Source organism: Mytilus galloprovincialis, chromosome 2 (assembly GCF_965363235.1).
Source record: "Mytilus galloprovincialis chromosome 2, xbMytGall1.hap1.1, whole genome shotgun sequence".
Classification (NCBI taxonomy): domain Eukaryota; kingdom Metazoa; phylum Mollusca; class Bivalvia; order Mytilida; family Mytilidae; genus Mytilus; species Mytilus galloprovincialis.
The window spans coordinates 75,305,455-75,318,751 of record NC_134839.1 but is presented as its reverse complement, the minus strand read 5'-3'; the positions used below and the strand labels follow the sequence as shown (position 1 = coordinate 75,318,751).

Below are 13,297 nucleotides of genomic sequence, written 5' to 3'. Positions count from 1 at the left end.
TCAACAAATTGCCTTTTTATGTGTCAAATTCAAAATCGGTCAACATTCAAAGAGATCAAAATTCAATGTGCAAGATCGGTCGTTCTCTGTAGATATATCAGTTTTTTCTCAGTTTCTGGTAGGATTCAATGGTAGTCGTTTTAGCAAATTTTCGGATTTTTTTTACCAGAACGAAATACAAGAAATCTTTTTTGTAAGTTGTATACGTCAGCAGCGCTTTTTTTATTGCCTTATTCATGAACGCTCACAACTTAATATTTGATTTCTGATTACTATAGCAGAAACATCTAAGCTTTTAATCAGATTTTAAACAATATATCGTTTGACAAAGATGTTCATTTGATTCCAATTGATGCACCTGCTTGTTGACGTTTCGTCTTCTACCTCAGTTGTGAACTTTCCGTTTCTATGTTTTAACATTCAAGCCATCCTACAGAAGGTGTATATATATCTCCCAGTTTATAAAATATTCCAGGTCTTGAATTTCCTATCATTATTTTCTTGACAGAGAGTTACTTCTCAGATGGAAACTATTAAACCTAGAGTACCAAGTCGTAAAGTGGTATTTCCTTCGTAAATTATATGGATACCATCTCGAGATTGTTGACTGTTATAGAATATGTGCTTTACAGATGACAACGGATATGTTCCAATTCTTGTAACCGCAATCCCGTCCTCTCTCCTCAAAATGTGACCTACTTAATTAGACTTATCACAGGGATTGTACTTACAATAGCAACATAACAGGTACAACATGTGAATCAGAATGTGCCTATCTTACGTAGCACCTGATATCACACCCTGGTTTTGTATTGTTCACGTTGCTCAGTGTTAAGATGTGTATGTTGTGTTTAGTATATTAGTTCGTCTTTTTGGTCTTTTTTGCCACTTCTCATTCACTGAAGACATGTCAAAATTCTTTAGATACCAGAATATACGTGTATAAATATAAGAAGATGTGGAATGAGTGCCAATGAGACAACTCTCTGTACAAGATTAATCTGTAATTTATACCCCTTGTGCACTATTCCTGTTGAAAACATTTTAACATGTAGACAACGCACCAGGTCTCTCTCCCTATGTAGTTCTTGCGACTTCCTCAGACTTAACTCCTTGATTTTTCTATCGCCAGCTCAGTAGTCAACACTCCTTTATTGACAAGAAATTCCATTGAAAAGACATGAATCAGAATTGTTCTGTCTTTAAAATATTGAATTACTCAAAACACTTAATCTTGTTTCTACCCAAGGCTTGCATAGTTGGAAACATGTTTTGCACAAGTATTTGCAAATATTTGGATTTAATGCTCATCATATTTCAACCTAATGTTGAGCCAACCTAAACTGCCAATAAAAATACCTTCACGGTAGATTTTATTTGTTATCAAGCTATTAGTTATAATGATTTAATTTCTGTTTCTTTTTTCAGCAACATCTAGAAAACATCAAAATTATGTACAATGTCGGTTATGGTATATCTCTGGTGTCATTGAGTTTAGCCGTGTTTGTTATGGTATATTTTAGGTATGTTTTACAGTTTAATATGTTGTTTGCCAGAAGATTCAATTACCCATATTGAATATCTAAACCTACTCATGTTAAACTGCTATTAAAAGAAATGAAAATATATTGAAAACATTCAAATACAAGATAGAATGTCCCATTGTTTTGTTATGGAAGGAAATTCAGAAGAGTGTTGGGTATACTATATTACTATGATCTTCGGTCTTTTGTTGAGTATTTTTTTTTTTTTTTTTTAATTTCTGTTAAAAACCTCCCTCGTCATGATAGCATCCGTCTTTTGTTTAATACACGTCTTCATTTATAATATAAAATGTATCATATGAGAACAGAAAAGAGTCTCACCATAACCCTCCTCAAAATGATTATGTTTTTTTTTGTTTTTTTTTTCATAAGACAGGATATATATAGTTTTATCTAAAACTCGCCAATGGCGACGATCGTTTTGGTTCCAAAATTTTAACTTTGTATGAAACTTAAACTTTATGGTCCATCAAATCTGATGTACAATGTTTCCATGTGAAAAAGAATCCTATAAGAACCGTATTGCATTTTAATAAACGTGTATGTATTTTCAACTGAAATTCGGGGTCCTATTGTCAAATATCTAGAACTTATTGCGCTTTTACATATTTGATGCGTAAAGTATATTTTAGTGATAGATTCATAAAGTTAAAACCTTGATATTCCCTGTTTTTTTAAATTTGTTGAATGGAAATAAAAGAAAGGGGACATAGATATTCAGGGAAACCAAGTTTTAATTCAATGGACTAGTAATTCACATGAAAGTATAATTAATTTTTGTAGAAACATGTCAAATTTAAGTATGGATTTAGTAAGACAGCAAAAATATTGTTTCATCAGTTTTTTTTAAGTTTATCACACTGTTTGTTTTCAATCATATCTCGGCAATTATAAGTTATACATATTGTTTTAAACATTTTCAATTAACTGTTTTGAACTCGCCTTTTGTATCAAAAATAAAAGTTTTTCTGTATCAATTTAAATTGTCTAATTGCAGGCGCCTACATTGTCCCAGAAACACGGTTCACGTGAATTTGTTCATATCATTCATTTTACGTTCTTTGGTGACAATCATACGAGACAATGTACTGGTCCAGGGACTAGGTCTACCAGGGGACGTCGAGCAGACGCCTTATGATACTGTGATATTTATAACTAATGGCACGGTAAGTTTTCCAGTGAATATAGCTAGGCAGACTTACATGTAACATAATTTTCATTTTGAAGGAAGAATCAGGTTCCATTACAAGAAAGCAGTTAACGAAATGTGGTCTATCATTTAAACAAAAGACTAAAGAAATTTAGTAACTTGGTTAAAGTGTTAAACTAAATGATTGTCAGACAATATCTTATAGCATTGAAATGTTGACTTTATTGAAATAAAATAAAAAGTCGGTTCTATCTCTAATAGTATCCGTAAGTTGTACATGACATTGCAATGACAATGTTTTGATTTCCTCGAATCTTATACCTTTGATCAAACCAACTATAAGTATTTTTGTTTGATGATCGAAATACGGTTATTAAGATTCGTTTAAGACAACAGAAAGAAATTGCCAACGAAATAAGTTCTGTTTTTTTAAACCATGGAAGACCTGTTCAGAAGTAGAGTCCATATTGATATTTTGTAGATTGAAAGCATGATATCCTCCTTTGTTTACGTAAGAAAAATCAACTGATAAACCATACCTGTTATCTGCCACTTATCGTGTAACGTTTAATGGTCTACTTGTTTCAACGTTGTTTACAACGATCCTTTTATCATTATATAGTAAATTTCTGAGAATTCATTCATATGTTCATTTATTGCAATGATTTATGATACAAGTTTTTGTTTTGATTCTCAGTATTAGATATACAATCAATGAAATATTATTTAATGATACTAGAAACTCCTTGATTGCTACTACAATCAATTTGAAAAGTTCAGATGCACAGAGCGTTTGCGTGGTGTAAAAAGTACCACATTATATAATAGATTTGGATGAATTATTTAAATGTATATTGTGCTATTTGATGAATGCTCTAACAATGTTCAGTGATCTTTGCATTTTAATGCAAAATATGATTTTAAAGGCATTATACCATATATCATGCATGTATATAAACTCATCATAGATACCAGGACTAAATTTTGTATATACTCCAGACGCGCGTTTCGTCTACAAAAGACTCATCAGTGACGCTCGAATCCAAAAAAGTTTAAAAGGCCAAATAAAGTACGAAGTTGAAGAGCATTAAGGACCAAAATTCCTCAAAGGTATGCCAAATACAGCTAAGGTAATCTATGCCTGAGGTAGAAAAAGCCTTAGTTTTTCAAAAATTCAAAATTTTGTAAACAGTTAATTTATAAATATAACCATATCAATGATACATTAATTCATATCAGCACAAAAAGTGCTGACTACTGGGCTGGTGATACCCTCGGGGAAATATATCTCTTACTTGCTTTAGTTTCATTGTTTTATCTTTTTATCGTCAGTTTTTGCATGACATAATTTAAAAGATTAGGATTGTCTGTAAAATTTATAGTTCATATATTAAGAAAATTATTCTTGATATGAGATTTAGAAAGGTTTTTTTTTGTGTGTCTCCGTATGTAAATCTAGTATTGCGTAGGCATACTGAGTGATGTCAATCCTATTCTATTATGCAGTTTATTTTTTGATTTGCCAAAGGTCAATAAAACTACCAAAACAGCCAACCGGTTGTTCTTGAACATTAGCTTAGTGTCTTAACAAGACTGAATTTGAAGTGGACATCTCAAAATATTTATCGAAAGACATTTTCGGTTCAAACAAAATTGCTGTTACAGTAGATCAACATCTTTTAACTAGCGTAGTCAATCATTGTGTTTCACATAATTTTTGCATTGACATGTAGTAGTTTTTCAAGAAAGAAAAAGTTGAAGCAGGCGTTATCGCTTAACTTCAATTCACGCTATATTTATGACAGCCTTTCTCGGAATAGTGATTATGTTGCCAATATGTATCTCAAGAACTTAATATCAAAGTATATTTCATATCTTGACCTACATCTAGGAATGTGAAATTGAACATGAAAATCGTTTGAGAACTTTATTTTATGAAAACGGGACGATTTCTATATTCCAATAATGAACTTTCTATTCTGTGCAACTCCTGTATATGGGTTATTGATTTCCAAGTTCATAAAACAATCTAAAGTTTGCGTTTCATAACACAATTTTCTTGGTAGAGGGTAACTGTTTACATGGTGCTATCTAATCAACGGTTACAAGTTATATAGTTGAAGTCATCCTTTACAGAGTTTTATGGTCGCTATCAGTATTTTGGTGACCTCGGATATGTACCATTTGTAGTAACCAAGAGTCCGAGTACGATATGTCACCGAATGTTTATTTGCATTTTATTTGCACGAACAATACGATGGGTGTTACATGCGCCGCATGACCTGCTAACCTTTTTGGGCTCCTAATTTCAATTTCCAGTGTTGGTTGGGTTATTGTTGCCATGTCATCACAGGGCATTTGCAGTTGAGATTGTTTCAATCCAAAAACTCAAAATATACACGAACGATAAGGTTGAGTATAAATCAATAGATCATGTTTTTAAGGAATACAAAGGTTTTTTCTGAGTAATTATGTTTTTAATTGCAGCATTGGGAATGTAAGCTCCTCTTTACAACGTTTTACTATATACTGTCTGCAAGTTATATGTGGATATTTGTTGAGGGACTACACCTGTATATATTAATAATGGTCTCAGTATTTTCGGAACGGAAATGCGTTAGATGGTATATACTACTAGGTTGGGGTACGTATTTTCATTATTTGATATTAATAATATATTTGGGTTTTTCTTGTTACTTATACGGGAAAAACTAGGAATCTGAAAATTTGCATCGTTTCTTTTGTTATTCGTTTTCGTTGTTGCTGTTCAAACAAGATAAGATTAAATGATAAATGTAAACAAATTAAACAATTTATCATTTCAAAATATCTCCTAATTGATTTTTACTAAAGAAACAAGTCTAATGGAACTCTTATAAATTAATATAAATGAAAATGAAACAAAAGCAGACATGATTTTTAAATAACTTAATTTATACGAGAAATCAAATCTAAAGCAAAAAAAAAGTATTTTTGTCCGTTTTCGCGTGAATGCGATACATTTTATAGTTTTTTAGTATTTATTGCTTTTATCACTTAAAATATAAAAGCTACATTTATCAATTTTTCGATAATCAGATTCAGTTCTAAGACTTCTAAATGCATTCAAAATTTTAAAAAAAATACAATTCGAAATTCTATAGATAGAGTACGTATTATGCATATGGTTTGGGTTTTGGATTTTTGTGCAAATGTCAGGAATGGTATTACCAATGTTATTTCAACTGATCGGGCGGAGCTTATGTTTTAATTTGCATAAGGACAGCCTATTTGAAGATGTGTGTGATAAGGATGATTGCCGTTATAATTGATATTGAATTCTAATCACCTGTCAGTGTCACCAAACGCATATACAAATGAACTGAGTATATGATATGGGACGAATAACTAGACACTTCATTGATGAGTTTATCCCAAAACTCCTGTCTATAGATGGACCGGTCTAAAATAAGCGAACTTCTTAAACCCCACCCAGTCATGTGAAATAAATCTAGTAATACATTGCCAAAAATTACTTTAAATGATTTTCTTTCTTAATTTGATCTGCACACTAAAAAAGTAAAATAACTAACTCCTAGGAAAATTCTAACGGAAATTCATTAAGCAAATGACAAAATTTAAAAGCTCAAACACCATGAACACACCAAGCGAATGAACAGCAACTTTCATATTCCTGACTTGGTATTGTAACAGGCACTTTCTTATGTAGAAAGCCAATACACAATTAAATATCATATACATAAACTCATCTTAAATACCAGGAAGTAAATATAAAGACTTCTCTAATCAAGATTTACCATAATCAGTTTGATGAGGATTTGACAGTCTATTATTACAAAAGTTATTTCCACATTAAATCTATATTAGCAATAGAATTATGCATAATCATATCTTTCAATTATTGCATAAAAATCCAACAAGTACTTTCATATAGCAAAACATTTTCTAAAATAATTGTATTTTTTCGTAATGATATGTTCTTTTGTATAGACGGTAATACCTCATTAGTAACTAAATATTTATCAAAGGAGATAAAAGGAAATGTCTGTATAAAAGTACGTTTCTCGTTGCTTAATTTTAAATGTTTTCCGATAAATTCTTTTTGTAAAATTACATTACGGTATATTAAGAAATGGATATAAAAATATAAGCATTAAACACCGAAAGCATGTCAGATACATAATTGTTGTCAGCATATTCAGTTATTATTGTTATTGTGGTAATTGTTGCCATATAAACAACATTTAGACACATTAGAATTGTCTACAATTTATCACATGTATACAGTTGATTGTCCTAATCTAAATACTTTTTGGCTTTCTGTGGTAGATTATATGCTGTTTTCGAGAAATATATAAATACAGAAAGTCCGAACATAGTTAAGCGACAATTTTAATTTAAAACAGCAAAAACAACCCATGAACGACGAATATATAAAACCCAAGACTAAGCAACGTGAACCCCACAATATATAAAAATCAATTTAGTATATTATTTAGCATCATTAGTTATTGAGGATTTATTATCGGTTAAAACTATCTGAAATTGATAATGATGGTACACATGCAAACGTGTTACAGATTTTATGGTATCCCTCTCTCTAAATTTTTGAGAAATCGTTTTGGTTATTTCTTCACTTTGATCATTTTTAAATGTTATTCAGAAAAAGGACTTTTCTTCTTTTTTAGCTCATTAGCCAGACTAGTTCTACTTATCGAGTTGATATGTTCCGAAATTATAATTCTTAACTTTTGTCCTTTATATATAATCGGAAAACTTAATCATAAATATGTTGAATTAAATGTATTATCGAGAAAGCGTACAGTAATTTGTAGGTAATTATATGTAAATAAGCAATAATTGAGACTAGAACGGTCTTTGAATTATATTATTGATGAACCTAATTATACTAATCTGATATACCTCGGCATTAAGTGGAAGTTATTGTGTTATCCGTGTACTTATTAAGATAGGATGTTGCATGGGCATTTATATGAACAAATAATAGAAACAATTTTGGTCTAGACAATTGTTATTTTTCATATTCAACACAATCCTTCTAAACGAATGCTTTAAAAGAGACGAGGAAGATAAGACTTTTGTTTGTCAGGATCAGCTTATTATATTTATAAATGCGCTGAAAACTCCTGCTCTTTGCAACATTTCAAGTCGTTTTGGGGTTTAAATTTACAAGTTATTCCTTTAAATCGAAGTATTTATATAAATATTAATATTAACTGCAGCAAAGGAAAGCATACACAATGAATATTGCAAATATTTGTATATAACTAACCTTTCCGACTAAGATAGTATGGAAAAAAATATTTGAGTGATTAAGTTTCATAGACTTTTGTAGTGTATAAAAATATGTATTTATAGTTTGTTTTGTATGTTTACAGGCTTACCAACATTGTCTGTATTTCCATGGGTTGGATTAAGGATAAAATTTGAAAACACTTTGTAAGTTTGTACGTTCAGTTATGTTCCAGAATACTGTAATTGGTGATCCTTTACTGTGTTCGGATACAAACAATTCTGGTTATGATACTTATTTCATGCTGTTTCTAAAGGTTGATACACGATCGTCTCATTTTGGTTTTAAGCTTGAGAGTTCTGATTGTCCGACTTTAAAATTCTAAATTCCAGCATTCTTTAAGAATGTAAAATACAAAATTTTCTCCTTGTTTTATCAAAATTTAATTAGTTATATAGACTTAGAATTATGACCTGAAGTAATCAGCTACACGTCTATTACACAAATCAAATACTATCAAAACAGAATGACAAAAATACTGAACTCCAAGGTAAATTCAAATAGGGTAAGTCTATAAAAAATGGAGAGAGAAAACACACTATTCCTTTGTGGTGTTATATGTTAGCTACTCCTCGTTTGTCTAAGTGGTATCTCTGAACATGCACTTTTTTTCCTTTAAAAAAAAAAAAGAAAACTTGAGTCCCATTTTTCAGTTTTCATTTTTGCAGTTAGCAACACATGCAAAAACATTCATAATCTTGAAATGTATTTACTATTTACAGATGTTGGAATACTAATCCTACACCTGGTTATTTTTGGATTTTGAGAGGACCCGTCGTCTTAAGTATTGTGGTAATTATTCAAGTTTTAGACTCAAGTTTTAAAATGTTATCAAATGTTATTCGTCATTTTTAGAATTGGTTTAAAGAAAAAATGCAAGAATTATAGAACACCGATACATATAAACAGTTTAAACAGCTAATATCTAAGAGAGAAAAATAAAAGCAAGAAAGTCAAACACATCAACAGTAGAAAAAAAAACTATGCATAGAATTCACATCTATTTCAGTGCTTTTTCATTTCTGATCAGTGAATTTCTATTCCGGAATATAACTTTTGCCAACGCTTTTTTTAAATTTCTATTTTTAGATAAATATGTTTATGTTGAAATAGTTACAAACCTAAAAAATTATATTCGACAGATGAACAGTGGATATGTTACAACATATCACAGTCGCACTTTCTTATTATTAAATACATTCTACTTAACATTGATTTTAATTTTAGGTGAACTTTTTCTTCTTCATCAATATTTTATGGTCTTTGAATACTAAGATGAGAAAGGCGTTGTCAAGGTCAGCAAGAAAGAACAAGTACAGGTACATAATTTGTGTTGTTTTATCGTGTGGTATGCGATATACCTTAATGGAGTTAGTTTGGCTGAGTAATCAGATCTCAGCACACCTTTTTGCGTCAGACGAGAGAACCAAATATCATTGGTATCATACACAGCTATGTGGATTTGATCACTTTTAGTAATATTTGATATAGTATGTGTACATTTAAAAAGTTTTGTCATATTAAGCTTTCACATATATGTGTATGTCATTCACAACCCAACGTCTTGTGATTGACAACAACTTTACCGAGTATCATTCATATTTTCAAGACATTCAAAAATAAAGGCAACAGTCGTATACTGCTGTTCAAAAATCATAAATCGATTGAGAGACACAAATCCGGGTACAAACTAAAACCGAGGGAAACACATCAACTATAGGAGGAAATTAAAGGAACAACAGAAACATTGAATTACAACAAAAACAAACGACAACATACATAGAAACGAACTATTTGAAAACAACTGCTTACTAAAAACTATGCTATAAAGTATGGATAAATTTCTTTACACCAGATACGATTGGTGGTTTTGACATAAATAACTGTACAACTGGTGTTTCGGTGTCATATTGCCATTGCCACCGTTATTGTTTATATTCTTGTAATGTTTGTTGTGTTTTACTTTCAGGCGTCTAGCGAAATCCACATTAGTTTTGATTCCATTATTTGGGATACATTATATAGTATTTATAGGAGTGCCTGATGATATTCCTGCTGTGGCAGAAGTAGTCAAACTTTATTTTGAAATGTTTTTCAGCTCATTTCAGGTAATTTACTTGAATAACAGTCCTACTCATGTATTTAATTACAGTTATAAATATTGGAATGCAGATTTTAACGTTTGATAAAGATTTAAAGGAATTATTTGAACACAATATGGACAGAAAAGTATTATAAATCTTCAATGTTAATTAATTACCAGTTGATGTCGAATAAAACTTAAAAACATAAAGAGTTTTATAAAACTTTTACATTTATTTTAAATGTATTAAGATTAAAATCATTATGGTGTTTTTCGATATGCCGATTGTTCTATTTAATTTGTTCCAATTATATTTGGCTTCTGTTGGTGAAAAATATAAGCAGCAGTATTTTACTGCGGTTCAATAGTAATAACTCGATTTAATAACTCGATTAAGGGAAAACAAATCCGGGTCACAAATTTAAACCGAGGGAAACACATGAACTTTTAAACGACAAACAACTTGAACGGAACAACAGAAAAACTGAAATGCAGCTAAAAACAAACGCAGACAGAATTGGACTTTTCGGTAACAACTGCCATAATCCTGACTTGGTACAGGACATTTAACAAACAAATGATGGGTTCCTTTTGTGTCTGACGAGAGAACCAAATATCATGATATCTTTCAAAATCCTTTATGGAATTCAAAATTTATTAAACAGACACATCTCTAGATGTGGATTTTATCCCCTTCAATATTATTGGATATAGTGAGTGTAAAGTAGAAGTTTTGTTATCTGAAGCTTTCAAATATACATTCATGTGTCATTCATAACTCAATATATGATGGTCGACAACAACTTTACCATATGATGTTTTTCGATATGCCAATTTTTATTTATTTCTACACACTTTTTTTTTTCTTTTTCAGGGATTAGTAGTAGCAATTTTATTTTGCTTCATGAACGGAGAGGTAATTTTAATAAACAAATTATACAAATGTATTAGTCTATTACTTTATGTTGTTGACTTCATTGCTTGCTACCGTATAAGTATCCTTGTTGCAAAATAGCATTTATATTACATGCTTTTTTTAACAAATTTGTCTTCAGTATAAAAAAAGAATAACATGAATAAGATTCGTTATGTAAACCTCATAAGAATTTAAAGCTAATTAACTGATTCCTGGTTTTGAAGCGCTAAATGTAGGTCAGCAAAGTTTAACGATAACATGCATTGTTTTATGCTTATTCTTTCATAATAAAACTTGTTCTCGTTTTAAGAAGTTGAAGTTCTCTTATTTTCAAAACACGCTTTTTTTATACTATATTTTAATGGTTGTCGTTTGATGTCTGTCATAATTGTTGTTCGTTATTATTGTTTAGTCAAAAAACAGACTGCTGGCTTGTTCTTTTAATTTTTAACTCATTTCGTCATGTCGGGGTCTTTTATAGCTGACTTTTATACAATTTGTTTTGCTCATTGGTGAGGACCATACGATGACCTATAAATGATTCATTTGTTCATTGTTTGACAGTTGTCATATTGGACGTCATACCACATCTTTTTATTGTATACCAGATTATTTTTTATCCATATAAAATCAATGCATAAAATCATTATAAAGTATCAACTGTGTGTGTGTGTATTGTTGAACTGAAAGCCGTATAATTGACCATCCTAATAGATGTAATTCCAATTTATATATATACAAAAGTTTGGTCCTCCGTATTTTAATCTTTGGCACCCACGGTTAAAATCAAACCGTTGCTCTGTTAAGGAAATGATCACTATATATACAGCTTTTAAAACAACAATAATATGGGTTAATAGGGCCAAAACAGGAGGTTACAAAATTGTAAAACACACTAAACGTATATTGCCAATTAGAAAACTACCAGACTATGTGCCTTAATTCTGTGTATGCTAGCAACTACAAGATCAACGCACTGAATGAACAATGATCAAAAACCATCCTGTATAATAAGCTATTGAAAGGCTTGAAGTGGCAAACATGAAACAAATCAATTAAGAAGGCCAACTAAAACTGATGTGTGACAAATATTGACGAATAAACCATATGACAGACAAGAAAACAAACGACAACCATTTAACTACAGGCTCCGGGTTTGGAACGTTACCAAAAAGAGTGTTGCGGGCTTAAATTTGTTGCTCAATTCTTCTCAATACCTTTCTACATTTGTCTTTGTTTTCTTGAAATGCCCCTCGCAGAACTATTAATACATATACACACCCCATTTGTTATAATAAATAATTAGGGTTCAAGAGTTTAACTTTATATGTGAGTTTTATTGTTTCTAATCTGTGAGTTTTATTGTTTCTAATCTCTTAATTTTAGGTTCAATCTGAAATCTTAAAGAGAGTATGTAGGCGACGACCATATAACCACTACCTTCGATATTATAGGTCAGCTCGATTAGCATCTCAAGAACAAAATTCATGTTCGGACCGGGCACAGTCGGGTATATATGACAACTTTGAAATTCGTTCAACAGGAACAGTAAACGACACCAACAAAAATTCTTCGAACACTCAATCAACGGACATTACTCCAGATAATGTTCCACGAAATGTACGATCCAGGATTTTCAAATGGCACATAGACTCTAAAGGCCATTTATGTCGGCATTACATGAAAAGAAATGAAAACAAATACTGTAATTTACAAATCAACCTTAGACGAGCTCAGAGTTGTCTTTGACGTACGATCCTTATGTAACGGTGTTGTTGTTAAAACTGTTTGTAATACTAAAACATTATATAATATACATTGTTCAAGTATAACAATGAAAAAGTAATTTTGACCATTACTCTGAATTGATAAATATAAGAAGTCTTATGAAAAACATAAAAAAATATCTTATTCTAAAATTCTGTTTCCTGCAAATTTGAATTTCATACGGAATCTGTTGATTTTATTTTGTTTCAAAGATGTTTCCATGAATTAATTTTTTTGATGATTAAAATTATATGTTCAGATAACGTCAAAGACAAGCAAAACTATTATAGATTGAGGAAAAGAATAAATTACAAAGCCCATACAAAGAGCATATGTATAGCATTAAACCCTCATGAGAGATTGTTCAAAAGAAAACTGATGTATTGTCTCTTGTGACTGCGATAAAAGTTTGATAAAAATAAGTACTGGTGAATTAGTTGAGACCAAAAATTATCGTTAACAAAAATGAGGTCCAATTTGGAGATTTCATGTTCTATGTGATTTATTTTACCGAAGACTAAAA

The 13,297-nt window shown here is 30.6% G+C and overlaps 1 protein-coding gene across 3 annotated transcripts in view; it reads left to right on the top strand.

The window, feature by feature from the left end:
* The window catches only part of LOC143064395 (secretin receptor-like), a 149,120-nt gene extending 136,083 nt beyond the window's left edge, over positions 1–13,037 (top strand). For all 3 annotated transcript variants that reach the window (XM_076237199.1, XM_076237201.1, XM_076237198.1), the window contains 9 exons: positions 1,429–1,523; positions 2,542–2,710; positions 5,182–5,338; positions 8,094–8,154; positions 8,731–8,800; positions 9,236–9,327; positions 9,978–10,116; positions 10,966–11,007; positions 12,394–13,037. In XM_076237199.1, coding sequence (XP_076093314.1) covers positions 1,429–1,523; positions 2,542–2,710; positions 5,182–5,338; positions 8,094–8,154; positions 8,731–8,800; positions 9,236–9,327; positions 9,978–10,116; positions 10,966–11,007; positions 12,394–12,756 — 1,188 coding nt within the window. In that variant the 3' untranslated portion in view covers positions 12,757–13,037. The remainder of the gene's footprint in view (positions 1–1,428; positions 1,524–2,541; positions 2,711–5,181; positions 5,339–8,093; positions 8,155–8,730; positions 8,801–9,235; positions 9,328–9,977; positions 10,117–10,965; positions 11,008–12,393) is intronic.
* The last annotated feature ends 260 nt before the right edge of the window (positions 13,038–13,297 follow it).